The sequence below is a fragment of the Acaromyces ingoldii genome (genome assembly GCF_003144295.1).
Source record: "Acaromyces ingoldii strain MCA 4198 unplaced genomic scaffold FA10scaffold_2, whole genome shotgun sequence".
Classification (NCBI taxonomy): domain Eukaryota; kingdom Fungi; phylum Basidiomycota; class Exobasidiomycetes; order Exobasidiales; family Cryptobasidiaceae; genus Acaromyces; species Acaromyces ingoldii.
In genome coordinates, this window is record NW_020290248.1 from 3,669,454 (window position 1) to 3,692,599 (window position 23,146).

Genomic DNA, 23,146 nt, shown 5'->3' on the forward strand with positions numbered 1-23,146 from the left:
CGGGGCTGTCGTGTGCATTTTAGAGTCAAAATCACGTGTGCGCCAAATAAAATCATAGGAAAGAAGTGGAGGAGAAGAGCACGTCGGCGAGACGAGAGATCGTCAGATGAGCAGCCATGGCCCGACGATGGAGGAGCGCGAGAGGGCGCTGACGGCCCTGATTCCCTCGCTTGCGCGCCGGCCCGCACCGGACGACGGCCAGCGTGGCGCAGGCGATGGGTCACAGCGGCTTGCGGCGCGCCTCGCAAAGATGCGCATCGAGGATCGCCGGAGACTGCGGAACCTCGAGGGCCGGGCCTCGTCGTCGTCGTCGTTGTTGCAGCAACAGCCCGGCTCGTCGTCAGTCGTCGGTGGAGCCTTTCCAGGCAGCGAGACGCTTGCGCTGATGGGCGACGAGGAAAGGGCGACGAGGAGGCAGAGGGAGCAGGAGGCGCTGGCGAGGAGGCGCAACGTGCTCCGATCCCGCTTCGCCGGACCGCTGCCTCCGGGGAGCTGGCTCGACGAGGAACCTCCGAGGCCGGGGACGCCTGAGAGAAAGGAACAGAACCAGGGATGGGACCAGAGAAGAAAAAGGGCACTGTCGCGTTCGGTCAGGCACATGCTGGGCGACGGCGACGGACGGCTGCCCAGCCTCGTCGACGCGGCGCTGCTCGCCATCGTCGACGATGCAAGCAGCGGGGCCGAGGCGGACCTCGAGTGGATCCCACCGCATCTCCAGCCCAGACTCATGGCACTCTCAGGTCGACTGGCCCAGGGCAGGCCCCTCACCGATGCGGTCCTGCGTCGCTTGCTTCCTCCTTCGCTGCACTCACTGGAGGAGCAAGTAGAGCATGAGCGAGGGTCAAGTAGTAGGGCCGACTCATGGGAGGATGACGAGGCGCCGCTGTCGAGGTCGACGACGAGAGCGACGGGCAGCCGCCTGCTCGACCTCTCGTTCAGCAGCGCCTCGCACGCGACGCTCTCGCGCCTGCTCGGTGTGCACCTGCGCATCCTCTCACTCGCCGGCTCAGAATTGATCAAGGGCGACGGCCCGGCAAGTCGGACCGTGGCCCTGGTCGCTGGCGCCTGCCCGCAGCTCGAGCAGCTCAGCCTCGCGGGCCTCGAGACATCGAGTGGCCTGGCGCTGCTCCGCAAGCTCTGCCGTGCCACCCCACGCCTCGCCAGCCTCGACCTGAGCCACTGCGACTGGGTCGACGGCACCCTCGTCGCCTGCCTCTTTTCTGAGCACTCGGCCTGGCCCAGACTCCAGTCGCTGTACCTCGTCGGCTGTGCATCCTTCTATGGCCATGAGCAGCTTGCGGCACACGATTCCACCGCTGCCGAGCTGGCACTCCAGCCATCGCCCCTCTTTGTTGGGCCATGGCACGCCCACCACGCTGCCAACAGCCGTCGCCGTCGCCAGGCAAAGTCACGTGCACAGGCCCAAGGAACGGGCTGGGAAGAGGGCCCTGGCAGCAGCAGCAGCAGCAGCAGCAGCAGCCGCTCGCCGGCCTCGTCGTCGTACCCGACCCGGTGCACCGTCACTGGCAAACGGGTCGAGGCGCATCAATGGGAGCGCGCTCGGGCACTCGATGCCGTGTCCTGCTCGGCCCCTCGCGACCGGGCGATGTTCTGCCAAGTGTATTTTTAGCGCGCGACGCGACCACCGAGCCCAGCTCGGGCCTCCTTGTGTGGCAAGCGATCCCGGTCGCGCCGGCCCACTTTTAGACTCTTTGAGTTTTTCCACAGCTCTCCTTTCACAGTTTTTATCCGATGCAATTGATTTCTAAAAAATCCCTCCACACAACTGGTGTTGCTGCTGCTGCTGCTGCTGCTGCTGCTGCTGCACTACGTCGACGACTGACACATCCGCGGACGACCCGAATGGAAGCGTAGCCCGACATGATACTGGGCAGGAGGGGAGAAAAATAGAGAGATTGAAAAAAAGATTCGTTTCCTCCCTACTCGCTCCCACCAACGCAGACATCAGACATCAGAGAGCGAGAGACAACGGTTGTATGAAGCGGGAGAGAGAACATGCTCGCGCTTGAGTTGGCAAAGACGCCCGTCAGCGAGGCCATCGGCGCCGAGGCCGTCGCCCGAGCGCTGGGCGAGGCGCCATTTGTCGTCGCAGACGGCAGCCTGAACCTGCGCAGCCTCTACTCGGACCTGACGAGCGCACACGTGGGCACGCGGGCCAAGCGCATCTACCGCTCTGGCGCACTCGCCATCGATCGCGAGACGGCCACCGACCGCCTCGCCCTTGTCACCATCGTCGATCTGCGGTCCGACAAGGAGAGACAAGCCAGTCCGTCGCCGGCGTGGACGGCGGAGGACCAAAACCTGGTGCGGACCTACTGGGATGCGCCCAATGTAACGCCCTGCAGCTTTATGCAGAAAGGCGAAGACGAGAAGCGACAGGACAAGGAGGAGCAGGACAAGGAACAGCAGGCCAAGGCCATCAAGAATGGCATCGTGACGGAATCCTACCTGCGCATCCTCGCCACGCACGGCAGCGCCCTCGCGTCACTCGTCCGGAGCGTGGCGCAGCTCCAGGACGGCCAGGGCCTGCTCCTGCACTGCACCGCCGGCAAGGACCGAACCGGCGTGGCCACGGCGCTGCTCCTCTCGCTCGCCGGCTGTACGCGGGCGCAGATTGCCGACGAGTACAGCCTGTCGCGCGTCGGTGTCGAGCCGGCCAGGGCGCTGCTGCTCCAGAAGCTCAAGGCGCAGCTGCCGCACCTCGACGAGGACGACGAGCGCTTCATCGCACTGGCCGAGTCGCGCGCCGAGGCCATGGACGACTTCTTGGGCGTCGTCGAGCGCAGGCTGGGCGGCTTCCGTCGCTACTGCAGCGAGCAGCTGGGCCTGAGCGACGGCGAGATCGACGCCGCCATCGCGTCGCTCAAGGCCGCGTGACGTGCGTGACTCGGCGCCCGTGCGCGCCCGCCCGCGCGCGCGCCCACACATCGGTTCCCCCCACCTGTAGTATTTTTAGCCTAGATGATATAAAAGAATCGATTGTTGGTCGACTTTGAGCGCTCTCCGTGTGGCTCTCCCACACAGCATGGTCGTCTTCTATGATGAGATCCCTGCCAAGCTGTTTGACTTTATCGAGCGCCAGCCGCTCTTTTTCGTCGCAACGGCGCCCCTCTCTGCGCAGCACCGCGTCAATCTCTCGCCCAAGTCTGCCACGGGCTGCTTCGAGCTCGTGGGTCCGCGCAAGCTGCGCTATCTCGATCTGACTGGCAGCGGCAACGAGACGATCTCGCACCTCAACGAGGTCGGCAACGGCCGCATCACCGTCATGTTTGTCAATCTCGAAGAGGGCGCGCCCAACATTGTGCGCATGTATGGCCGAGGTGGGTTTCTAACCTTGTTGCCGATGGCGGTCTCTGTGCCTGGCTGACTCACTCGAGCATGGGGCGGTTTCGGGGTACACAGGCACGGTGCACGAGCGCTTCTTTGACGGCTTCTCATCACGCGTCCAAGACAGGCATCCACCCGGGACGCGGGCGCTGATCGAGGTCGACGTGGCGATGTGCAGCACCTCGTGCGGCTTCAGCGTGCCCATCTATGCGTACCTCCGCGAGCGCCAGACACTGGCCGAGTGGGCTAGGAACATGGAGTCGTGGGGTGTGGAGCGGGCGGAGAAAAAGTACGGCTTTGTCACCTCCGACGTGCCCTCGTTCCCCAACGCCAACTCCGATGCCGACGCGAAAGGGGGCGGCGATGAGGGAGAGGGCCAAGTCAGCTTGCGGGTGGCAAGGACGGCGTGGGAGGCGTACCTGCTCTTCAAGAATGCAAGGTCCATCGACGACCTCCCCGGCCTCGTCGTTGCAGGGAACAACCGACGAATCACCGCGCCTCGGGCGACGAAGGGCGATTTAGACGTTTTCCGACCGACAAGAACAAGTCCGCCCTCATCTGCCACAGCGGCGGCGGCGACGGCATCCGCGTCGGCTCTTCAACGTCAGAAGGCGCGCTCCCTGGACCGCCACGATGTCGTCATTGCCGCAAATGCCTTCTGTCTCGGCTCCCTCTTTACCATTCTCATCTCGTACCTCTTTTCTCTCACGCCTCAGCCTTAGCTCCTGCTTTGGACCTGATTCGATCGGCGATGCAGCAAGACCAGAGTCTGAGCTTGTCCTCTCCGACGGAGACCAGTCTCGAGCGGAGGTCCCCAGCAGACCAGCTGTAGGTGTGATATCGCCTGGGAAAGTAGAGGAGCTCCTCGAAGCGGGTTCCTGGGCCACTCAGCGTCGGGGAGACTCCATGCGCCGCACCACCCTCCCTCTCTTGTGAACGAGCATGAAGAAGAAAGCTGATAGATAGACGGCTTAACGGTTTCCTAGGTCAGAGTTGCAAACGCACGACCCGATTTCGACAAGTCACGGAGTTGCGGAGGTCAAGAAAGGAAGACGAATCGACCGAGGAGCAATTCAGGGAACGATTGCGAACAGGGGGAAAGCCGATGGGGCAACAACGAACCCAGCATAGGATTAATTGCTCTGCATTGTAGACGCTCGCCTTCTCTCTTCCCCTTGCCAGCCCTGGTGCCTTGCACGAAAAGTCTCTCACCCACTCCCATTTCCCAGCTTCTTGGACCCTCTCTACGACATGAAGCTCAACATCTTTGCAATGGCTCTCGTCATCCCTTGCTTCATGTTCAACGCGACAGCGGAAGATCTCAAGCCTATACCAGTAGCACTAGATCTCAAGCCAAAACCCGCAGCAGTACCGAGTAGCCAATTTCGCCTTTATGACGAGTGAGTACGCTCGACAGATGGGTCATAGACAAGCTGGATTAAACCTATCTTCCTTCCAGTGGTATCACCTACATCAACCTGAAAGACACGGCGCAATGTTACGGGCTTCCCATTCCGGACAAGAATAGCAATCCTTTGGCCGACTTCTACATCTACACGTGCCCGGGGTACAATGGAGTAACCTGCTGGGTCAACTGGGGCGAGGATAGCAAAGGCCAAGTTACGTTGACTCCGTATTGGGACCCACGCCTGGATTGCAGATGCGTGCCGACAGATGGAGGGCTCAGACGCAACCGGAGAACGGCGAGGGCGCTGCGCAAACGGTGTACGCCCTCCTGTCATGTTCTGGGGTGCCTCGTCTACATGAAGGGAAAGCGGCACTGAAAACCACCGCGTCGACTGTCGCTGGACGTTGTTGCTTGCCTGCGCGAGTTCATCGTTGCCACTCGAAGAAGAGCACATCTTTCTGTTCTTTGAAAACAATAGTTTACGCCCTGGCCAGTATATCGCTACTTCTGCTTCTTGTGTCGGAAGGTGAGCGGGAAAGCGAGTCTCTTCGTAAGTCTCAACGTAAGTCTTAGGCATTCATATACCTTCCTAGGACCGTTCCGGCCGTCTTTACTTAATACCTTCGCTCTCATTGCCATTAGCTACCATTTACTCCACCCCAACGAGTGGTCTTGTTTGGTTTCTGAGCTCTCCCTTGCCACTCAGACCAAGCAGGTCTTCGCACGTCTGTCTCTCGTCCTTCAAAGCGAGCTCCGCAAGCTCCATCCAGAATCCGGCTTCACCTTCCCGCCAGCTTCACCTTTCCACCAGCTTCGAACTTGACTTCGAGCGATGATTTTACAATTTTGAAGCTCAGCTGTAGCTCTTTCTGGTGACAGAGGCCATTGCTACCACTGCCTACGGTAGCTTCTGAATCTTCACGGGACCTCTCGGGAGATTCAAGCAATTGCTACGCCGAAATTACAGCTTGAGGATGGCGGCGAAAGACCGCCCGTGGCCTGGCGGTAGCATGAAGCGAAACACATTCGGCTTTTGGCAGTGACGAGATAGCGAACGGGGAGTCAAAAGAAGAAGCAATTTGGCAGAGTCAGTCCGAGGAGATCACTACGATACTAGCACACCAATCGCATGCTTTCGCCAGCCATGCCCGTGGAGAGAAAAGCATGTCTTTGGATTTCATCTTCAACTGAAATGGAAGCAACCGGGGGGGGGGGTTAAAGGGGGAAGACAGCTTAGGAGATGCTGGCCTTCTCCATCTGCCTGCACAAGTTGGCCTCATGAGTGAGCTTGTCAGCGGTGACTTTGTCGAGATCGTGCCACAGCTCCGGCTTCTCCTTTCTCGAAGAAGTCGAAGGAAGCGCAAGGTGAGAAGGAGAGGCTCCAACGGAGTGCTCAGGAGTAATGGGCTCTTCGTTGTAGGGCATGGGCAGCATCAAGACGATTGCCTGAGGATCCACCGCTTCCTGGTTCTGAGCCGTCTCAACGGGACATCCAGTGCCCGGGTTTGTGCCAGACGAGTGGAGGACACGCCAGTCGTGGAGCATATCGTGAAGCTCATCGCAGTCGCGAATATAGTCCTTCCATGCCCTGGGCTTGAATATGAACTTCTTGACACTGCCATCTTTGGTAACGATCCTGTACATGTCTTCGCGCTTGTACGAGCTGACTTCTATTACTGGCACATGCTCGTCGTCGACGGAGATGGCGATGGGTTCGGATCGGAGCACGCGCTTGATGTATCCCGTCACCCAGTTAGGCTCATGTCGGTCGACGAGAAATTCGAACGCGCGTATGTGGTCACCCCAGAGCGATACGTAGTGCCTGAAGCGACTTTTAAATCCTTTCCACTCTTGTGTTGGAAAGCGAATGCACAGATGACCGCCCACATCGAGGCGGTCCATCTGCTCAGACAGATCTTCGAAGGTTTGCAGCAGCTTGATTGATGATGGCGTGGGCTTGTGCACGCCATGCTCCATTGCCCAGACAGTCGTCTGCGAGCACGTCACGAGCGTCACTACGAGCAAGGAAAGGAGGCGAGGCAGAAGGCAGCGCATTTTTTTTAATTGTGGTGGTGAATGGGTCAGTAGTTTCGGGCTTCTCTCCTCCTTTTTAAACCTTGCGTACAACCCCTCGAATCCTTATCATGCCTACCCAAGGTCCATTTTGCTCAGAACGACGGGCATACTTACCCACGGTGGCACGGCTGCCGAGACGAGTATAACGCCCGGTGTAAGCAAAGATGCCAGTAAATTCTCGAGAAGAGCGGCTGAAGCCGACTCACCGAGGTCACCCGCCCTCATCAACTCGCCTTTGCGCTCTCTCCAGAACGCCAGTTAAAAATCTGTGCAAGCAACGGCAGAGTATCACGCACGGCAGGCGTCTTTTTGTGACCCCGAGGTCTCGACATCAGAAGTGCATGCCTGCGGTGCCGAATCACAACGTCCCACTTTCCTACTGCAGAGTGAGATAGCGAGTGAGATCGCTCGGCACGAAGCACCAAGACCAGTTGTGTTTGCTCGTTGGAATGGTGAGCAAGTCGACACTTACTGGGAAGTTGAGCGCACCGACAGGCTGCGTCAGCATACGCGCGATTTCGGCGACATGGAGTGAAGCGAACTCCTTGCCCCAATGTGTGCAATTGTGTGCAGAAAACCTGTCCAGTGAACTCTCGATGACAAAGGCAAGTGCACACCGATACTGTTCACTGGTCACATGGAACTTGGCTTCCTGGCAGACTGCGAGCGCCCGGTTACAACCCGGAAAAGAGTCATTGACCCCACTGACAAGACGAGAAAGAAATGAGGTAGACGTCATTCGTATTACACACAGCTCACAGTTAAGGTGGCGTGAAAGAAAAACCAGGTAGAGAAACTTGATACATCAGCAGGGGGCACCAATGGAGTTGATGGAAGACAGAAGCATCTCCATGCCCTGGAGGCCCACCACTGCCGCGGGCACCTGTCCGATGGCGATGGACTTGACAGCGCACACAACACCCTGGGGGCTCGTCAGGTCCTCCTTGGTAATGCCAACGGGCAATTGTCCCTTGCTCGCTGCCGCCGTGACCGTGTCGATGCCAGCGAGGACGGCCTCTGGGATCGAGAGGGGCCTTGCGCGGCGCACCCAGCCCTCGGGCAGGTGCTCGGGCACGTACTCCCACGTTCGCTCGCCCGTACGCTTGGCACCGTAGAAGGGCGAGATTGTCTCGCGTGTCGCCGGACCAGGCTCGCCGTTGTCCAGTGCAGTTGGCATGGTGTTGTAGAGGAACTGGTCGGCGAAGAAGAAGAGGACGCCGATGGGCGCAAATGCAAATTGCGGGTTGTCACGCACCGAAGCTTCATACCGCTTCTCGCGCACGACCGACATGACCTTGCCGTTGAGTTGGCCACCGTTCATCTCGTCGGCCACGTCCCAAATGTCTTGCCAGAGAGTGGTGTTGAGGACCTTGTTGTTTCCAATGGCGACGTCGTCTCGCGTGAGCGACGAGTCGATCTCGTAGGTGTTGTGCTTGAGGATGCCACCGGGCAGCGTGCCGTCACCAAGGAGGGGGATAGTGCCCACACGCTCGTCGGGGCCTCCGATAGAAACCTTTTGGTTCACCGGGTTGCCGTCGACGGCGACGGCGAGGGCCGCCAGGAAAGTGGACAGGTCCAAGCCCCAGCCCATGACCTCCTGCTGGCCGTAGACGAGCTCTTCGAAGTTGGTGATGCCCTCACGGTCGAGGTAGCTATGGCCCTTGCCGTTAGCTACCGTGCTTGAACAGGCCCAAGAAGCTCACAGACTTACCCGTAGTTGGCCATCAGGTTGAGACCAGGGCATGGGCCTCGCTGTGCCGTGGCGCTGGGCGCCTTGAATGGGTGGGCGGCATCAGGAATGACCTTTTTGCCGACGGTGACGGTCATGTTGCCACCGAGGATGGGTGCAATGGGATTGGGAAGCACCTGCCGCTCGTCAAGCATCTGCCTAGCCCGATCGAGCTGCTCAACCGTGAGCTTCTCAAAGGCGGGGAAGGCCGACGCGACCGAGGCCATGGAAAGGAGAATGGCTGCAAAGAGCTTCATTGCGGTGCGGTGACGGGCAGGAAATGAAGGGATAAGGGGAGGTGAGAGCTTCTTCTGGGGGCTGAGGATACTTGTAAACAAAGCAGAAGAAGAGCATTTATACCTCGCCTCTCTCACTCTCTCAGTGGCGACGACGATAAACCGGGTCCCAACAATGATGGTTCAGCTACGCTCATTACTTCATCCCGGTCTCGAGGTTCTGCCGTTAGCCATGTCATTGTTACCCCGGATTCTTGGAAATCAACAAGAGTACTAGACTGGACAACGAGGGATGAGGGAGCGGCAATGAAGGAACCGCTCCAATCTCTTGCCGGATCCCTCGTCTGTCCCAGCGCTAAGTACCTCCTCACATCTGAGCCTTGTTGGACTCCCTTGATGGCAAGCGGGCTTCTTGGAGAAAGCGAAGCACTGATTGGAAAGCGGGGTGCGCTTACTGGGCGGACAAAAGCCCGAGCACGCCCATCGAGGCTTGTCCAATAAATTCAAAGCCCGGCGTCAAAGAAGCTAGGCGCTAAGAGGAGCTTTTTCTAGAATGACCTTAGGAACGCTCTTCCCACAATAAGCCGGCTTCGGACCGGGTACGTTGGCCGCACTGGCCAGGTACCATAAAGTCAGATTTCCCCTACGCATGCAGTTCTTGGCTGGCCTGGGCTTTGTGACATTTGTATCCGAAGAATGCAAAGTACCCCACATACTAATGCGGGATTGCTTACCCCAGGTTCTATCTACAGCACTTCGGCCTCCAGCTGGCCGCGGATGTTGGTGAATCTATTTCTAACTTCAAACACCGCTCGTTGCGCACACATACCAAAGACAAAGGGGTTGCCAACATCAGCTGATGTTCTCCTCGCAGGGACCGGCAGGCTTTACCGGCCGGCTCCAAGCGACAAGCGACGTTACTGATGTTGTGGACTCATCGATTCGAGCGTCTCCCACTTGATGACGACGCCCGCACTCTCTGACGGCGGTCTGACCCACGTTTTGGGAGGTGCAAAGGGGACTTGCACGTTTCTGGAAAGGGTCGATCCCACGAGGCGGGCAGAGACCGACCACTATGAAAGTTTCTCTTGTCTGGCGCACTTTTGGGTCGTAGGCCAGGATTCCATTCTTCTCCAACAAGATTTGCAATCAAAGGAGCTCATTCAACTATTTACGAATACATGCTCTTTCGAACGCGACGGTGGTAACGAAAAGGGGTCCAAAGAAGAGGACGGGTCTCACTAAAGCGCGGCTCGCTCCGAAGACACACGGCCCTTCGTACGCTGCTGTCTGCGGCATTCTTCTATCTCTACTGGACCTAATTGGCCAGCACTCAGGCATCACAGCCTTGGCATGGCTTGAAAGAGATACGTGCGATGAGCGAGCATGGGCTGCATGGCCGGCCCCCTCACGGATATCTGTCTTTTACCAGGTCCAGCCGTGCAGGACCGAAGTTGGGAGAAGTCGTCATAGACGCAGCACTTGGCACACCAAACGGCCGGCGAGGCGCCGTCTCTTCGGCGCTGCAATCAAAAAGTGAGCACCGACTAGCAAGAAGCAGTGCTGCCGCGAGCCCCTGTTACGGGGCAGCAAATGGGCAACGTACCCGCATGTAAAGCATCGCCAGTGCACCGCGGTCGTCTTTCTCCTGACTCAGCGAGTCCCTACACTTTTGCATTCAATGCACAACGTCTGAGGCTCAGCAGCAGCGACGAGCATGCGCAAGCTGCTCAGGCTTCTTGGACTTGCCTTTGCGCTGATAGATGAGAACGAGAAAGTTTGCTTACCTCAACGACTTGTTTGGGGTAAAAGAATGAGTGAACGATGTTAATTCGACTTTTCGAGACGCTGACGAGGAGTATAGAGCACTACCTCTAGGGGTTTAACGTGAGCCTAGACAATCTTCGAAGCAGACGGAACAAACGCGCCGCAAACAGACAGACAACAAGGGAGCCGGCTTTGCACCTTGTCTCTATGACGAGGCCATGGACATCTCGGTCTAATGGCGTGGAGCAAGGCCGCTCAGGCTCTCATCATCGTGCCAAAGATCGATTTGGGTCCACTGTCGATTACTGTGAGCCATACAGTGCCTTACGGGTGTTCCTGCTCGACGAGCGTTCTCAAGGCGATCACAAGTTCGATTTCATCGCCTCGCTTTTGAATCTAAGCGAAGGCGTTTGCGCGAGGGGGGTCGCGTCGGGCGAAATCCTGCCTCGCTCGGTTCAACGAATCTCGCCCGAGAAGGAGACGCGTCGGCCGAGGAGTGCCTCGCCCGAGACAAAGAACGCATAATGCATCACCGCCAACGCCCACGCAATTTAATTTTGCCCTGACGGCGGTGCACCACCGCAGATGCACGGCGTTATCTCACGAGTTCGGTACGAGTTCGGTAAAGAAGGTGTCACATTAGCACTGTCTTAAATTGCCAAATTGCAGGAGCTGTCACATGTAGCGTGAATTGCTCGTTTGCTGTCGAAAGGTATAAAACCCGCCGCTGAGGACGTCCTTCCAGCAGCAGCATCACCCACCACGAGATTCAAAATCAACAACAGCACCCCTCCGAAGCATCAGTGCAACAATGTCCAGAAGCGAGAACAAGAATACCCTCGTCGACCGCCTTCCCATCGTCGACTCCATGCTAGGAATGTCGACGCGAGCCGCTGTGCTCCTTCTCTCCCCTATCCTGCTCGTCCTCATTGTCGTCGAATCTGGCTGGGGCTTCTACATCCTCGCCGAGTGGTCTGACACTCTGACGACGTTCCACAAGATCATGACGGGTCTTCAAAGCGCTTTCCTGGTCATCCTCGTTGTCTTGTTGATCGTCGGCGACTTCGGTTTGATTCGCAGGAACGGCAAGATCATCAAACTCTTTGCACATGGTGCGCTGCTCAAGGGTCTCATCCTCGGTCTTGTCGGCCTCGTCCACATCATCTCCGTCGTGAAGAACAAGGACGAGTTCCTGCGCGACTGTCGCGCTGACGGCTCGAACGTTTGCGACACGGTGAGTGCTTTCGCATCACCATCAACCCCCATCGTTCCTGACATGTCTTGCATCACATCATAGATCAATGATCTCAACATTGGCCTGTCGATTGGTCTGTGGATCCCGCAGGAGCTGATCCTCTTTGTCATGGCCGTTGGTGAGCCTCTTTCTCAGTCCAACTTCCAGGCAAGCTCGGTACTGACATAGGCCTGCAGCACTTCACTCCTACGACGTCCTTTCGATGCAACAGCGTGGGCCTAACGGGCATGTCGAGAACGGCAACACGGCCTACCTGCAGCCACAGTACGCCAATTCCTACTACAAGTGATTGTGCCCTAGACGAAATGTCCTGTGTATACCTGCAGAAATCCACGTCTGTTTGCAGCTATTTCACACGCCTGGCAGAATCGATGATGGTCGAAGGCAGGCTGGTGAAAAGGATCTGCGTTTTGGGAGACAGGTTCTGGACACTTTGGTGTCAGCAGTGCAACGTACGGCGGGATGAGGAAGACCCACCTTTGTCGTGTTGACGACATCCTTGAGCTGGGTGATGAACCCAGGGACAAGTTTGAAGCCGCCGCCGATGATGAGGGCATCCCTTTTGATGGGTACTCGTCAGCACATGCTAGTAATCAAGGGGATTTATTGAAGAGATAGACGCACCAGTGCTTCTCCCTCAGTAATTCAGCCAGCTCGTCGGCGCACGTCTCTGGCTTCAGCTCGACGAAGCGAAAACCAGTGAAGCCGGCCTCATGTGTGGCGATGCGAGCGTCAGCAATGCCCTGTCGGATGAATTCGGCTGACGGCGCCGTGGGCATTGTCTTCATCAGCGGATGGTCTCCGTCGATGCCGATACTGAGGATGGCTTTAGACGACATGGTGCAAGGAGTGATTGCGACATGCACCTGACCTACCTGTAGCACTACTTTATATAAGAAGTGGGAAAGAGGTTGGATCATCCCACAGAAAGAAGCACTCCACATGCGAAGCGAAGATACCGCGGACGCCGCCAAGCCGCGGGCAGGGGTGCCGCGCGCGCCAGGCTTGGCAGTGTGGCGCAGCTGGAAGCGTCAGAATTCCAACGGAGTGAACCTGTTTCCTTTCCTCATCGTCATTCTAGAAGAGGCCAGAGCAGGCGAAACGATTATTGGCAGAGTCAAGGCCCGCGTGCGATCGATCATAAGAGCGCCCTGCCGGCGTCTTCTGCTCTTTGCAGTAGGGCAGCTCGGCCGTGCCTCGAGTAATTAGACTAATTACGCTACGGCTGCGATTTAGACTAAAAAACCCCGAATGCAGGCTTGTCGTCACGATGCGGGCGCGTCTGCCGCATGAAAGGAGGTAGGGCTTGTCTTTGCACCACCGACATGTCGCCACTGCCCGCCCCTGCTGTACAATGGCTCGCCGCAGGCCTACTTGTCGTCCTTGCCTGGCTGCTGGTCGGCGCCAAGAGGGGCCAGAGACTCCCGCCCGGGCCGAGATCACACTTCTGGACGGGGGCAAAGGTTAAAGATGGAACTCCTCCATGGCTCCGTTATGCGCGTCTGCATCAAGAGGTGAGTCTGCGCAGGCGCCTCATCGGGATTTCGGGAAGAGGGTTTGCTGAGTGCGTTCTCCGAGCAGCATGGCGAGATTATCACGCTCTCCTCCGGGCCACTGCAGCCCAAGATGTTTGTGCTGGGCACCGCCGCCGCCGCTCACGAGATCCTCGACCGCCACTCGTCCTCGTCTGCTGGCCGGCCGAGGCTGGTGACGCTGCAGGAGGTCGTGTCGCAGAACATGCGCACTCTCTCGATGGATGTCGGCCCGCGCTGGTCGCGCTACCGCAAGGCAATGGCCGAGACGCTGGCCGAGGGAAGCGCGAGGCACTACCAGCCCGTGCAGGAGAAAGAGGCCCGGATCACCGTTGATGCCCTGGCTCGCCAGCCAAGCTCGTTTGCACAGCAATTCCAGCGCATGTCTGCCAGCGGCATCATGACGGTCACCTACGACCACCCGCTGTCGCGCATGGACGATGTGTGGATTGTGCGGCTGTTCGACTCGATCAAGAACGTGGCACCCTTCTTCATCGCTCGCACCTACCTCGACCGGCTTCCCGTGCTTGTGCACCTGCCCATGTTTTTGAATCCGGTAAAGCGACGAGCGCTCGAGATCCACGCGCAGGAGCTGGCCCTCTTCACCGACATGTACGCCACTGTGCGGACAAGGCGCGACGAAGGAAAGGCCGCCGACTCGTTTGCGAGCCGGCTGCAGGAGAGACAGGCGCGTCTGGGCCTCTCTGACGCCGAGGCGGCCTACCTCTCGGGCGCACTGTACTTTGCAGGCAGCGACACGACGAGCGCCGCCCTTTCGGCTTTTGTCCTGGCCATGGTCAGCAACCCAAAGGCGCAGCGACGGGCGCAGGCGGAGCTCGACGCTGTAGTCGGCTCCGAGCGCATGCCCACCTTTGACGACTTGCCCCAGCTGCCGATCTTGCGGGCGACGCTGTTTGAGTCGATGCGCTGGCGACCGATCTCGCCGCTGGGCTTCCCGCACCGGCTGACGGAAGACGTGCCTTACAAGAACTATGTCCTTCCCAAGGGCAGCACTGTCCTCGCCAACATCTGGTCCATCCACCACGACCCGCGCGAGTACAGTGACCCAGACGTGTTCAACCCAGACCGCTTTCTTGAAAATGGCGCCTTCAGGGGCACCTGGTTCAGCCCACAGCGGGGCCATGCCGGCTTCGGCCACGGCAAGCGCATCTGCCCCGGCCTCCATGTGGCCGAGCGGTCGCTCCTCATTGGCGCGGCCAGCCTACTTTGGGCCTTTACCATGGCGGGTGAGGTCGACACCATGGCGTTTGCCAACAAGCTTCCCACGGCACCCCTGCCCTTTGATGCGTGAGTCAGAGCGGCCACTTTGTGTCTTTGTCGGAGCTGATCTTCCAGGACAGACAATTCGACTATCGCACCAAGCGCCATGCAGCCGTTGTAGAGGCAGAGCTCGAGGCGAGCCGGGGCAACGAGATAGCATCTAAGGGACGTTGATGCATTGAGCTGATAGATTGGCGAGGTTGCAGCTGAGCCACTCGATTTAAGAATGCATCGGGATTTTGCTTGGCGCCTCTTTTTTTATCAGATTGCGTTCCTGGCATTCTTGCCTCAAAAAGAAGGCGCCTGGCACACAAGGTCTGGCAGTGGTCTCCTCTTCCTGTTTTCCTTCTCCTTTCCCCCATTCGGATGGTCGTCCAGCCATTCACGTCGAGCAGGACCGTGCTGGTGCTCGGCGCCGCCTACGCAGGCTACAATGCTGCACAGACGCTCGCTGCATCGCTGCCCCCGACCTGGCGCGTCGTCGTCGTTGAGCGCAACAGCCACTTTCACCACCTTTACGCCTTTCCGCGCGTCTTTGTCCTGCCCGGCCACGAGCGCAAGGTGTTTATCCCCATCATGAAAGTCTTTGCCCCCATCGAGGCTCGACCCCATCTGCGGCCCATCTCCGATGCCAACGAAGTGCTGCACGCCAAACTCGTCGCGCTCGAGCCTAGCGATACTCTCGGCCGAGGCGTGGCCCACGTCGAGTCGATGGCCAGCGGTGATCGAGGCAAGAAGAGCAGCGTACACTTTGACTACCTCGTCTACACCCTTGGCAGCCTTCTGCCCGCGCCCATCGACGTATGGGCCGATGGGGACGGTGGCAGCGAGGCAGAGGCCAAGCAAGGGTTCAAGGAGGGAGGTGTGGCGTGGATGAGGCGAGCCCAGGCGAGGATCCGCGAAGCACGGAGCGTGTGTGTCGTCGGGGGAGGGCCACTGGGCGTGCAGCTTGCCAGCGACATTGCCTACATCTATGGCACGCCCAACACCGAGCCTCGGCGGCCCGACGTGGCTGGCGACGCGCCGCGCAAGGCCGTCACGCTCCTCGCTTCGCGGAGGCTGCTGCCCAGGTTCGAGCCATGGATGCACACCGAGAGTAAACGCAAGCTCGAGGAGCTCGGCGTGCACATTATTGCCGATGACCGTGCAGTCATAGATGGCGGCATGAAAGAGGAGACCCACCCGTTTCAGGAGCGGACAATCAAGACGGCCAAGGGACGTACCGTGGCCGCACAGCTGCTGCTCGTGTGCACAGGCCAGGTGCCCAACACTTCGTTCCTCTCCGGTCTCTGCGGCAAGGACAGAGCAGCAGCCATTGATGCCAAGACGAGGATGGCGTGTGTGAACCGACACCTGCAACTCGCTGTGCCTTCTGCCCACCCGGATGGGGAGCCCGAGACGGACGCGAGCCTGCAGCACATCTTTGTTGCAGGCGATGCTGCCGATGCCTTTGGCGCCCTCAATGCTGGCCACACGGCCCATGGCCAGGCTCTCCTCGCCGGCCGCAACATTGCCCGGCTCGTGGCGCGAGAGTGTGACTCTCTCGGTGCAGCAGAGGAAGAGGAGGGAGAGCAGGGCCAATGGGCGCGCTGGCGAGAGACACGCAAGGAGCTGGGCGAGGCGCTGGAGCGATACGAGGCACCGCCACACGCCATCAAGGTCACTCTCGGCCTCGAGGATGGGATCGTAGAAGACGGCGGTACGCACAAGTCGCTCGACGACGGCAAGGATGACCTCTCCACGCTGACCCTGTGGGACTACTTTGGCATCAGCACCGATGATTTGGCGCTATGATGTATTTCGATCCATTTGCTGGCAGGGAGCCTTGCAATCTATGTGACAGTGTTACCAAGAGCCCGAAAGAGAGCAGAAAAACAAGAGAAGGGCCCGAAAAAGAAGAGAAGAAACAAGCAGGAGAGGTGATAAGGAGAATCTGAAGACCTTGACGGCCTAATTTTTCAGCGACTAGCCGACGAACTTCTTCCACGCCGAAGGCTTAGAAGGCGCACCCAGAGTCACGTCCATGGGGTCAGCCGTGGGGTCAGAAGCCACGTCTTCGACCTTGTTGCCGCGCACGTCGGTTCCTTCGATCTTGTTGTGACTCTTGCCGAGGTAGAAGTCGGGCATGAAGAGAGCACAGAAGAAGGTCAACGCCGTAAAGACGGTGGCTGCAATGAACATGGGCCGGACAGTGGAGTCGTAGGCTCGAATGGCGGCCTGGCGGATCGGATCGTCGAACGAATAGGTGTCCTTGATCGAGGTAATGCTGCCGTAGAGCGTCGGTATCAGCTCCTCGGGCACGCCCTCCTTAGCCATGTTGACGGGCATGTTGTTGGTCCAGACATTGGCAGCCACCGAGGTGCCAATGGCGCCGCCCAGACGCGTCCAGAGCGACAGCTGTGCGATCATCTGGGCCAGGTCCTGGTGGGGCACCGAGCCCTGCGTGGCAATCTGGGTGCCCATGACCGAGCACGAGCAGCCGAGGGCGTTGAAGACTGCCGAGAGCTGTCAGCGAGTGAAAATGAACGAAGAGCGGAACGGCCGTCGCGGGCCTACACTCACTCTGGATCGAGACGAGGGCCGCTGTCGTGGCGTTTGAACCCGTGGCCCAGATGGTGAGGCCGACGCAGATGGTGCGAATGACGATACCGCCGAGCTGAATGTACTTGTAGCGGTGCGTCACACGCATCAAAATGCCTACGACGAGGCCAAAGAAACACAGACCGACAGTCGTCTGGTGAGGAGGGTCAGTCGTCGATGCAGTGGGACATGAAATTGTTCTGCTAGGCCCGACTCACAATCTGGTTCCAGTAGGTCCACCCCTGCAGCGTCCAGTTGGTGGCAATGTACGTGTACGAGGGGTAGTAGTAGTCGCGCAGGTAGCCACTGAGGTAGTAGAGGAAGTCAAGGCTGGCACCCAAGAGAAAGACCTTGTTGGCGGCAATGCGGCGGTTGACGAGGGGCATCGATGCGCCGAAGTACTCCCAGGCAGCAAAGAGGAAGAGGATGATGATACCGCAAACGAGCATGGCGATCATCGAGGCTTTGGTAGGTAGTGGTCGCATGAGTTTACTTTCGCGCGGCTCTTAGCATCGCTTGGGGCGGACTCACGATTCTTCCAGCCCTTTTCGGCGCCAGCCTCGAGGCTGAAGGGGAGCAGGATGAGGCACCAGGCAAAGGCAAGGAGGACGAGACCGAGACCGTCAATGTCGACGAAGAAGATCCGGACAACATCGACCAGGCTCTGCCTCTCAGCAGTGGCAGCCGTCGCATACTTGAGGTCATCAGACCTCCTAGCGCGGCGCTGGGCCCAGATGAGGATTGCAACAACGGGCAGGACGCAGACAGGATGGCTGTTCGGGTCGAGTCAGCACGCTCAACCTGAAAATAGAAGCTAAAGATGGCGCCTACGCACATGATGGCAAACATGCCATAGCCCCAGCGCCACTGGTTGGACGCGATGATGGACGTCGAAATCTTGGCACCGAGAAAAGTAAAGGCAATGTAAGGGGCAGCAGCCATGCCCAGGGCGAAGCCTCGCCACTCCAGCGGCGAGAGGTCGGCAAGGAGGATGCTTGACACGAGGCTGACGCCACCCGTGCCGACAGCTGCGATAACGCTGCCCACGGCGTAGCCCGCGACGGTGTTGGTGCCGGCAATGATGATGTACCCGAGGACGTTGCAGGCAATGACAAAGGTGAAAGCGGCCTGGCGCGAAAAGACGTCGCAGATCTTGGCAATGAAAGGCTGCGACACCGCCGCTGCGCAGAAGGAATCAGCAGGTGCGCTTTGCAATTTGAAGCGGGAATGAGCTCACTCAAGATGGCCGTCGCTGTGCCAATGACACCCAGGAGCGTGGCATGGTCCTGGTAGATGCTTGCAACGATGGGCTGGTAGGAGTATGTCGTCGATGTGTCGATGGTCGAGGCGACAATGACGGCAAAGATGGCGAAGTAGAGGGACCACATGACAAGTCTGTTGCCTCCAAAGACGCGGTGAAGGGCCTCAATGGAGCTCACGCCCCTTTGTTGCGACTTTGCCTTGACATCGACAGACCCGTTTCGTTCAGACTGGTCGTCCGAGAAGCTGGCATGCTTGCTGTGGCCATCCTCGACGGCGGCCTCTTCGGTGCCCGTGTTGGCAAGATGGGGCACGTTGACTTCGGTCTCGTGACGCTGTGTGGTGGCGTTGGTGGACATCTTGGTACCAGGATGAAGCTGTAGGATTGATGGTAGGGGTCGTCCTCGTCTCGTCTCTTTAAATAAGCCGTCTTCGAGGCCGTCATTCCTTCTTGCGGCTCCTCAAAGCCACAATGAGGCGGCAGGTCGAGACCCATAGCTTCTCGTTTCTCTTCTGGTCCAGTCTACAAAATTTTCTGCCACTCCAAGTTGTCAGCAGCTTGCCATTACACCGGACAGGTGGCTCGGAAGTATATTGTCGCCCATCTGGACGGGGTGATAGATCAAATCAGTGCGAGAAGGCTGCCTGCGACGCGTCTAAATTCTCTCGCCAATTCATCCATCTGCAGATGTATCAGATGGACCTGCATCAAGCAAACGCCTAGCTGCCCGACGGGGTTTCAATACAGCTTCTTGGCTTGACCATCCAGCAAATAAGACGCCGTTGAATAAGCCAGAAAGTGTCCCGAGAAGTTCAAAAAAGTCTCGACGGCTGTCTCGGCGTGCCTGGTCGGCAGCGTCCGGCCTAGGGGCCTAGGTCCCGGCAAATCTGATGCGCCTCCCTGTCTCACGCTGCTTTCGATCCATTGAGGATGTCAGAAGGCTAGAATTTACGCTTGCGCACTGGTTGTCAGGAGAAGAACAACATTGCTGCGAGCCTTGACGCGGGCCTTCAGCCGTCGACGACGGCGTTACACATTTTCATACGACATGGACGTGAAGCTGGATCGGGCGACATGGGGCAACGTTGGTGGGAACGTGTGGAAGAGGGACCTGGACGGCATCGAGTGGTACGAGAACATGGCTGCAGACATCTGGCCGAACGAGCACACGTTCGTAGGTCGCGGTAAAAGTGGGCACGGCTGTGAGAGGCTGACTCTTGCGGCGACAGCATGATGCCATGCCTCTTGCTTCGCACAGAGAATCTCCTTTCGCGCGATGAAATCGTTGATAGGCTGCGACGGGCATGGGCAGCCTGTCTCTGTGAGGTATCACAGGTGACAACAGACATCCGGTGCGACGAAGACGGACAACCGCGGGCATTCTACGAGGATACCATAAACGCTGCTAGTTTGCGAGACGCGGTCGACTACTCGCTAACTTTTCAAGAAATCGAGCAGGAGTCAGAGGATCTGTGGACTCACATCGACCAATGTAGATGCGAGCTGAGTCGGGATGGTCTTCCAAGGCGAGGCGCCACCCGGGTCCTTGTTCGGGCTCTTCTTTTTGGGCGCGCACCCACCATCAGGTATTTCGCCCTTGTTATTCGAGCGGATCACGCCGTCATGGATGGAACAGGCATCCTCTTATGTATGGACATGCTCCTCCGTTCATTCGTCAGTGGACATTGCCCCTCAAATGGAGACTTGTTTGCAAAAGCAGCACCTCAGCCAGCGCTGTCTTCTCTCCTCCCGCTTCAGCTATTCGAGCAGGACCACAGCTCGGCGCTCTCTGCACTGATCAGAGGATACGAGGAGTCCGGCGTAAGTTGGAAGCACCAGCAGGCGTAGCATATATGACGCTGATTCGTCCATTTACTCAAAAAGTCCGCGAGTCCCGGCCCACCACCGAGAACGATGGGCGCTCTTGCTTCGACATCGTCCCAGTGCAGACACACCTTCTCGGCTTCAGAGACGAACTCAATGCTCACCGTTATCAAGGAGAAAGGCCTACCTTCGATATCGCAGCTTGCCGTTGCAAGCCACCTCGTTGTCCTCGCACGCCGCTTCCCGTCCACGACGCGGACCCGCGTGGCGTATGCAACGGCAGTCAACGTACGCGACTGCCTCGGCCTGGCTACGCCCCGCTACTTTGGCAATGCCTTTGCCTCCCTCAGCTCTTCTTTCGAGTCTGTTCATAAAGACGAGTCTGAAGAGGAGGAAGGGCTTCGAGTGCGTGTCTGCAAATTGGCCAGTGAGATGTCGGCCGACGCAAGGGCATGTAAAGACGAAGCCGAAGAGCGGCTCGTCGTCTTTGGCAAGCTCATTAAGCTGGTGCGGAACGACGTCAGCGCCGGACCGCCGCCCCCAAGGCATCAATCAGTGAGGATGAAAGCAGATGCAAGACAGGTCTGATGCTAAAGAAGAATCGTTGCCATAGATGTGCATGTCAGACGGCTTGCTGGAACGTTATGTTCAAAGGAGCTACGCGAGCCAGCTCCACGTTGAGGGCGTGCACTTTGGGTGCCACGTTCACCAACCATATCTCATTGGCCGTTCGGCCACGTTTCGAGATCGTCTCACCCTTTCTCTCGACTACAATGAGGCCATTCACAAGCGGGACGAGGTGGCGCTCCTTGTGGAGGAGTGGGCCAGTCTTTTGAAGCTAGCTGTCGCTTCGACGCAGCACTAAGGGTGACAGGAAAAAGATCGTCGGACGCATGGAAGCCGATGCGGTCGGACCGCCTAGCGGGATTTGGAGATCAAAACACTAGATCCGAGGCTCAGCGCGCGCGCTCGAGCCTCAAATAGCCTTGGAACCCTTCATTACGCTGCTGGGAGTAGTTCCACGAGTCTTGAAAATGAAAAGTGGAGCCAGCCAACAGGCTTGAAGCAATTACAAAAGCAAAGTGAGCTGATTTCCCTGTTCCGCTTTGGACAACAGTGGGTGCTTGTTGAGCCCCTTGAAATGGGCAATTCTTGTCGTCTGTCACCATCATCTCATCAACATGCTTAGCTGGCTCATCAAGACGGGCATCGTTGGGCTCTGCCTCCTGCAGGCCGCGATGTGCGCCGACATTGCCATCCAGGTTGGACAGGACATGACGGGCCAAAGCGTGCTTCAGTTCTACCCAAACACGACGACAGCCAAGCAGGGAGACAATGTGAGGGTCTGCTCTTGCATCCAAAGGCAGTCCGATGAATGCTGAGGCTGTGAAATCAAAGCTCGTCTTCCATTTCCACAGCTCGACACACACGGCCACGGGAGCAAAGGGCAACTCGGCCGCTGATGCCTGCTCGCCAGGCACCTTTGGCGAGCAGACGGTGCAGGCCGACGGCTCCACCTACACCTACCCCGTGACGACGACGGACCCCCTGTACTTTATGTGCCTGCCCCACTGCTCCCTCGGCATGGTCATGGTTGTCAATCCGTCAGTGGACGTCTGACAGTACATGCCTCTTCTCGACGTGCTGACGTTGTTTTCTCTTCAGTGCCGACCAGTATGCCCTCGGAGACTATGTTGCTGCAGCCACCGGCCAGCCCGCGCCGGCTCATGGCAGCTCCAGCAGCAGCGGCTCGGTCAGCAACGCCGTCGAAGAGAAGTTCAACAAGGTCCGCCGCATCTTCCTTGTCCACATGGTGAGTGCACCGTAATCGTAACCTTTCGCGTGGATCAGAGGCTGAAGTGTGAATCCAGCTCTTCATGATCATCGGCTGGATGCTTCTCATCCCAATTGGTGCCCTCATCGGCCGCTACAGCCGACTGCGTTACGACTGGGTCCCTGCGCATCGTGGCGTGCAACTCTCTGCCTACCTCTTCGTTTTCATCGGCTTCTTCCTGTGGGTGCAGCGACCATTCCTTCTGCATCGGAACGCAACTGATACTTTCATACAGGGCCGTAGCCGGTGTCTCCACCGCCGGAGGACACCACTTTGCGACGCTGCACATGGAGCTTGGACTTGCGCTCTTCCTGCTGCTCTTTGTCCAGCTCGTGCTGGCCCAGGCCGGTCGCACGCTCAACAAACGCCGCGGCAACCGATACCTGAGCTTTGTCCACATTGTCACCGGCATCGTCCTCTTTGCGCTTTCGGTCTGGAACGTGCACGAGGGCTTCAAGATCTGGCCCGCGATCAACCAGGGTCCCAAGTGGCAGCCGCCCCGCTATGCCAGCTACATTGTGCGTGTGCTAGTCTCTCCTGTGGGCTTTCATGGCGTCTGGTGCTGACGTTTTGTGCCTCAGATATACGGCTGGACGGGCCTTATTTTCCTCCTCTACGTCGGCGGCTTCGCGCTCTTGCCAAAGGAGCTCAAGCGTGGCCGAGAGGGCAAGCACAACCCGAGCGAGTCCGTGGCGAGAGAAGACAAGCCCCTCACCCAGGAAGCATCTTCCTGATTCCCCGTCCTAGCCTTCACATCTCAAGATCCCCGATAAGATTGTCAAGCGTGCGCGAAAGATAATGTGTTAATCCCCCTGACTTCACCGGTACACTGGACGTAGGGTGCCTGTGAGGTTTCCGGTGTGCAGAGGATCGCGGAACTGATCCGAGTCGCCTCCTCTCTTGCCCTTCTACCTACCTCTTGTCTGAGGTATGCTAACCAGAAAGCTTTCCTTCGAAACAACGCAGAGAGCCAGGAAGACGTGCGTCTGCCGCTGCATCAAGATCTTTGCATCTT

General features: G+C 58.3%; 13 protein-coding genes across 13 annotated transcripts; 9 read left to right on the forward strand and 4 right to left on the reverse strand.

Annotated features, from left to right (window-relative positions):
* Window positions 1-54: 54 nt before the first annotated feature.
* FA10DRAFT_95434 (hypothetical protein) lies at window positions 55-1,823 on the forward strand. Its single transcript, XM_025525811.1, has one exon. The coding sequence runs from the start codon at window positions 107-109 to the stop codon at window positions 1,628-1,630; it is 1,524 nt and encodes a 507-aa protein (XP_025379753.1). The 5' UTR covers window positions 55-106; the 3' UTR covers window positions 1,631-1,823.
* On the forward strand, window positions 1,824-2,978 carry FA10DRAFT_95433 (hypothetical protein). The gene has a single exon (XM_025525810.1). It carries the CDS (start codon window positions 2,017-2,019, stop codon window positions 2,896-2,898), a length of 882 nt encoding a protein of 293 aa, XP_025379754.1. The 5' UTR covers window positions 1,824-2,016; the 3' UTR covers window positions 2,899-2,978.
* A 68-nt stretch (window positions 2,979-3,046) lies between these two features.
* On the forward strand, window positions 3,047-4,070 carry FA10DRAFT_285417 (hypothetical protein; the record flags this gene model as incomplete). Its single annotated transcript, XM_025523992.1, has 2 exons — window positions 3,047-3,341; window positions 3,424-4,070. 2 exons carry the CDS (start codon window positions 3,047-3,049, stop codon window positions 4,068-4,070), a joined length of 942 nt encoding a protein of 313 aa, XP_025379755.1.
* A 529-nt stretch (window positions 4,071-4,599) lies between these two features.
* FA10DRAFT_285418 (hypothetical protein) lies at window positions 4,600-5,132 on the forward strand (the record flags this gene model as incomplete). Its single annotated transcript, XM_025523993.1, has 2 exons — window positions 4,600-4,748; window positions 4,808-5,132. 2 exons carry the CDS (start codon window positions 4,600-4,602, stop codon window positions 5,130-5,132), a joined length of 474 nt encoding a protein of 157 aa, XP_025379756.1.
* Window positions 5,133-5,989: 857 nt separating this feature from the next.
* On the reverse strand, window positions 5,990-6,733 carry FA10DRAFT_301026 (hypothetical protein; the record flags this gene model as incomplete). Its single annotated transcript, XM_025524917.1, has 1 exon — window positions 5,990-6,733. One exon carries the CDS (start codon window positions 6,731-6,733, stop codon window positions 5,990-5,992), a length of 744 nt encoding a protein of 247 aa, XP_025379757.1.
* Window positions 6,734-7,637: 904 nt separating this feature from the next.
* On the reverse strand, window positions 7,638-8,818 carry FA10DRAFT_285420 (Cloroperoxidase; the record flags this gene model as incomplete). Its single annotated transcript, XM_025523994.1, has 2 exons — window positions 7,638-8,484; window positions 8,544-8,818. 2 exons carry the CDS (start codon window positions 8,816-8,818, stop codon window positions 7,638-7,640), a joined length of 1,122 nt encoding a protein of 373 aa, XP_025379758.1.
* Window positions 8,819-11,202: 2,384 nt separating this feature from the next.
* Window positions 11,203-12,117, forward strand: FA10DRAFT_266286 (hypothetical protein). The gene has a single exon (XM_025521431.1). The coding sequence runs from the start codon at window positions 11,376-11,378 to the stop codon at window positions 11,859-11,861; it is 486 nt and encodes a 161-aa protein (XP_025379759.1). The 5' UTR covers window positions 11,203-11,375; the 3' UTR covers window positions 11,862-12,117.
* A 48-nt stretch (window positions 12,118-12,165) lies between these two features.
* On the reverse strand, window positions 12,166-12,658 carry FA10DRAFT_285422 (hypothetical protein; the record flags this gene model as incomplete). The annotated part of the gene is made up of 3 exons (XM_025523995.1): window positions 12,166-12,243; window positions 12,297-12,378; window positions 12,444-12,658. 3 exons carry the CDS (start codon window positions 12,656-12,658, stop codon window positions 12,166-12,168), a joined length of 375 nt encoding a protein of 124 aa, XP_025379760.1.
* A 486-nt stretch (window positions 12,659-13,144) lies between these two features.
* On the forward strand, window positions 13,145-14,663 carry FA10DRAFT_271650 (cytochrome P450; the record flags this gene model as incomplete). Its single annotated transcript, XM_025523109.1, has 2 exons — window positions 13,145-13,333; window positions 13,401-14,663. 2 exons carry the CDS (start codon window positions 13,145-13,147, stop codon window positions 14,661-14,663), a joined length of 1,452 nt encoding a protein of 483 aa, XP_025379761.1.
* Window positions 14,664-14,830: 167 nt separating this feature from the next.
* Window positions 14,831-16,503, forward strand: FA10DRAFT_95619 (FAD/NAD(P)-binding domain-containing protein). The gene has a single exon (XM_025525814.1). The coding sequence runs from the start codon at window positions 14,999-15,001 to the stop codon at window positions 16,424-16,426; it is 1,428 nt and encodes a 475-aa protein (XP_025379762.1). The 5' UTR covers window positions 14,831-14,998; the 3' UTR covers window positions 16,427-16,503.
* Window position 16,504: 1 nt separating this feature from the next.
* On the reverse strand, window positions 16,505-19,072 carry FA10DRAFT_95767 (MFS general substrate transporter). Its single transcript, XM_025525815.1, has 6 exons — window positions 18,450-19,072; window positions 18,048-18,393; window positions 17,744-17,985; window positions 17,431-17,675; window positions 17,195-17,366; window positions 16,505-17,127 (listed from the first exon to the last, which is right to left on the reverse strand). The coding sequence occupies exons 1-6, from the start codon at window positions 18,829-18,831 to the stop codon at window positions 16,598-16,600; spliced, it is 1,917 nt and encodes a 638-aa protein (XP_025379763.1). The 5' UTR covers window positions 18,832-19,072; the 3' UTR covers window positions 16,505-16,597.
* A 449-nt stretch (window positions 19,073-19,521) lies between these two features.
* FA10DRAFT_301032 (hypothetical protein) lies at window positions 19,522-21,216 on the forward strand (the record flags this gene model as incomplete). The annotated part of the gene is made up of 4 exons (XM_025524918.1): window positions 19,522-19,647; window positions 20,232-20,294; window positions 20,358-20,852; window positions 20,911-21,216. 4 exons carry the CDS (start codon window positions 19,522-19,524, stop codon window positions 21,160-21,162), a joined length of 936 nt encoding a protein of 311 aa, XP_025379764.1. The 3' UTR covers window positions 21,163-21,216.
* A 245-nt stretch (window positions 21,217-21,461) lies between these two features.
* FA10DRAFT_266292 (hypothetical protein) lies at window positions 21,462-23,103 on the forward strand. The gene is made up of 6 exons (XM_025521432.1): window positions 21,462-21,634; window positions 21,696-21,901; window positions 21,963-22,110; window positions 22,169-22,311; window positions 22,367-22,649; window positions 22,713-23,103. The coding sequence occupies exons 1-6, from the start codon at window positions 21,479-21,481 to the stop codon at window positions 22,863-22,865; spliced, it is 1,089 nt and encodes a 362-aa protein (XP_025379765.1). The 5' UTR covers window positions 21,462-21,478; the 3' UTR covers window positions 22,866-23,103.
* Window positions 23,104-23,146: the final 43 nt, after the last annotated feature.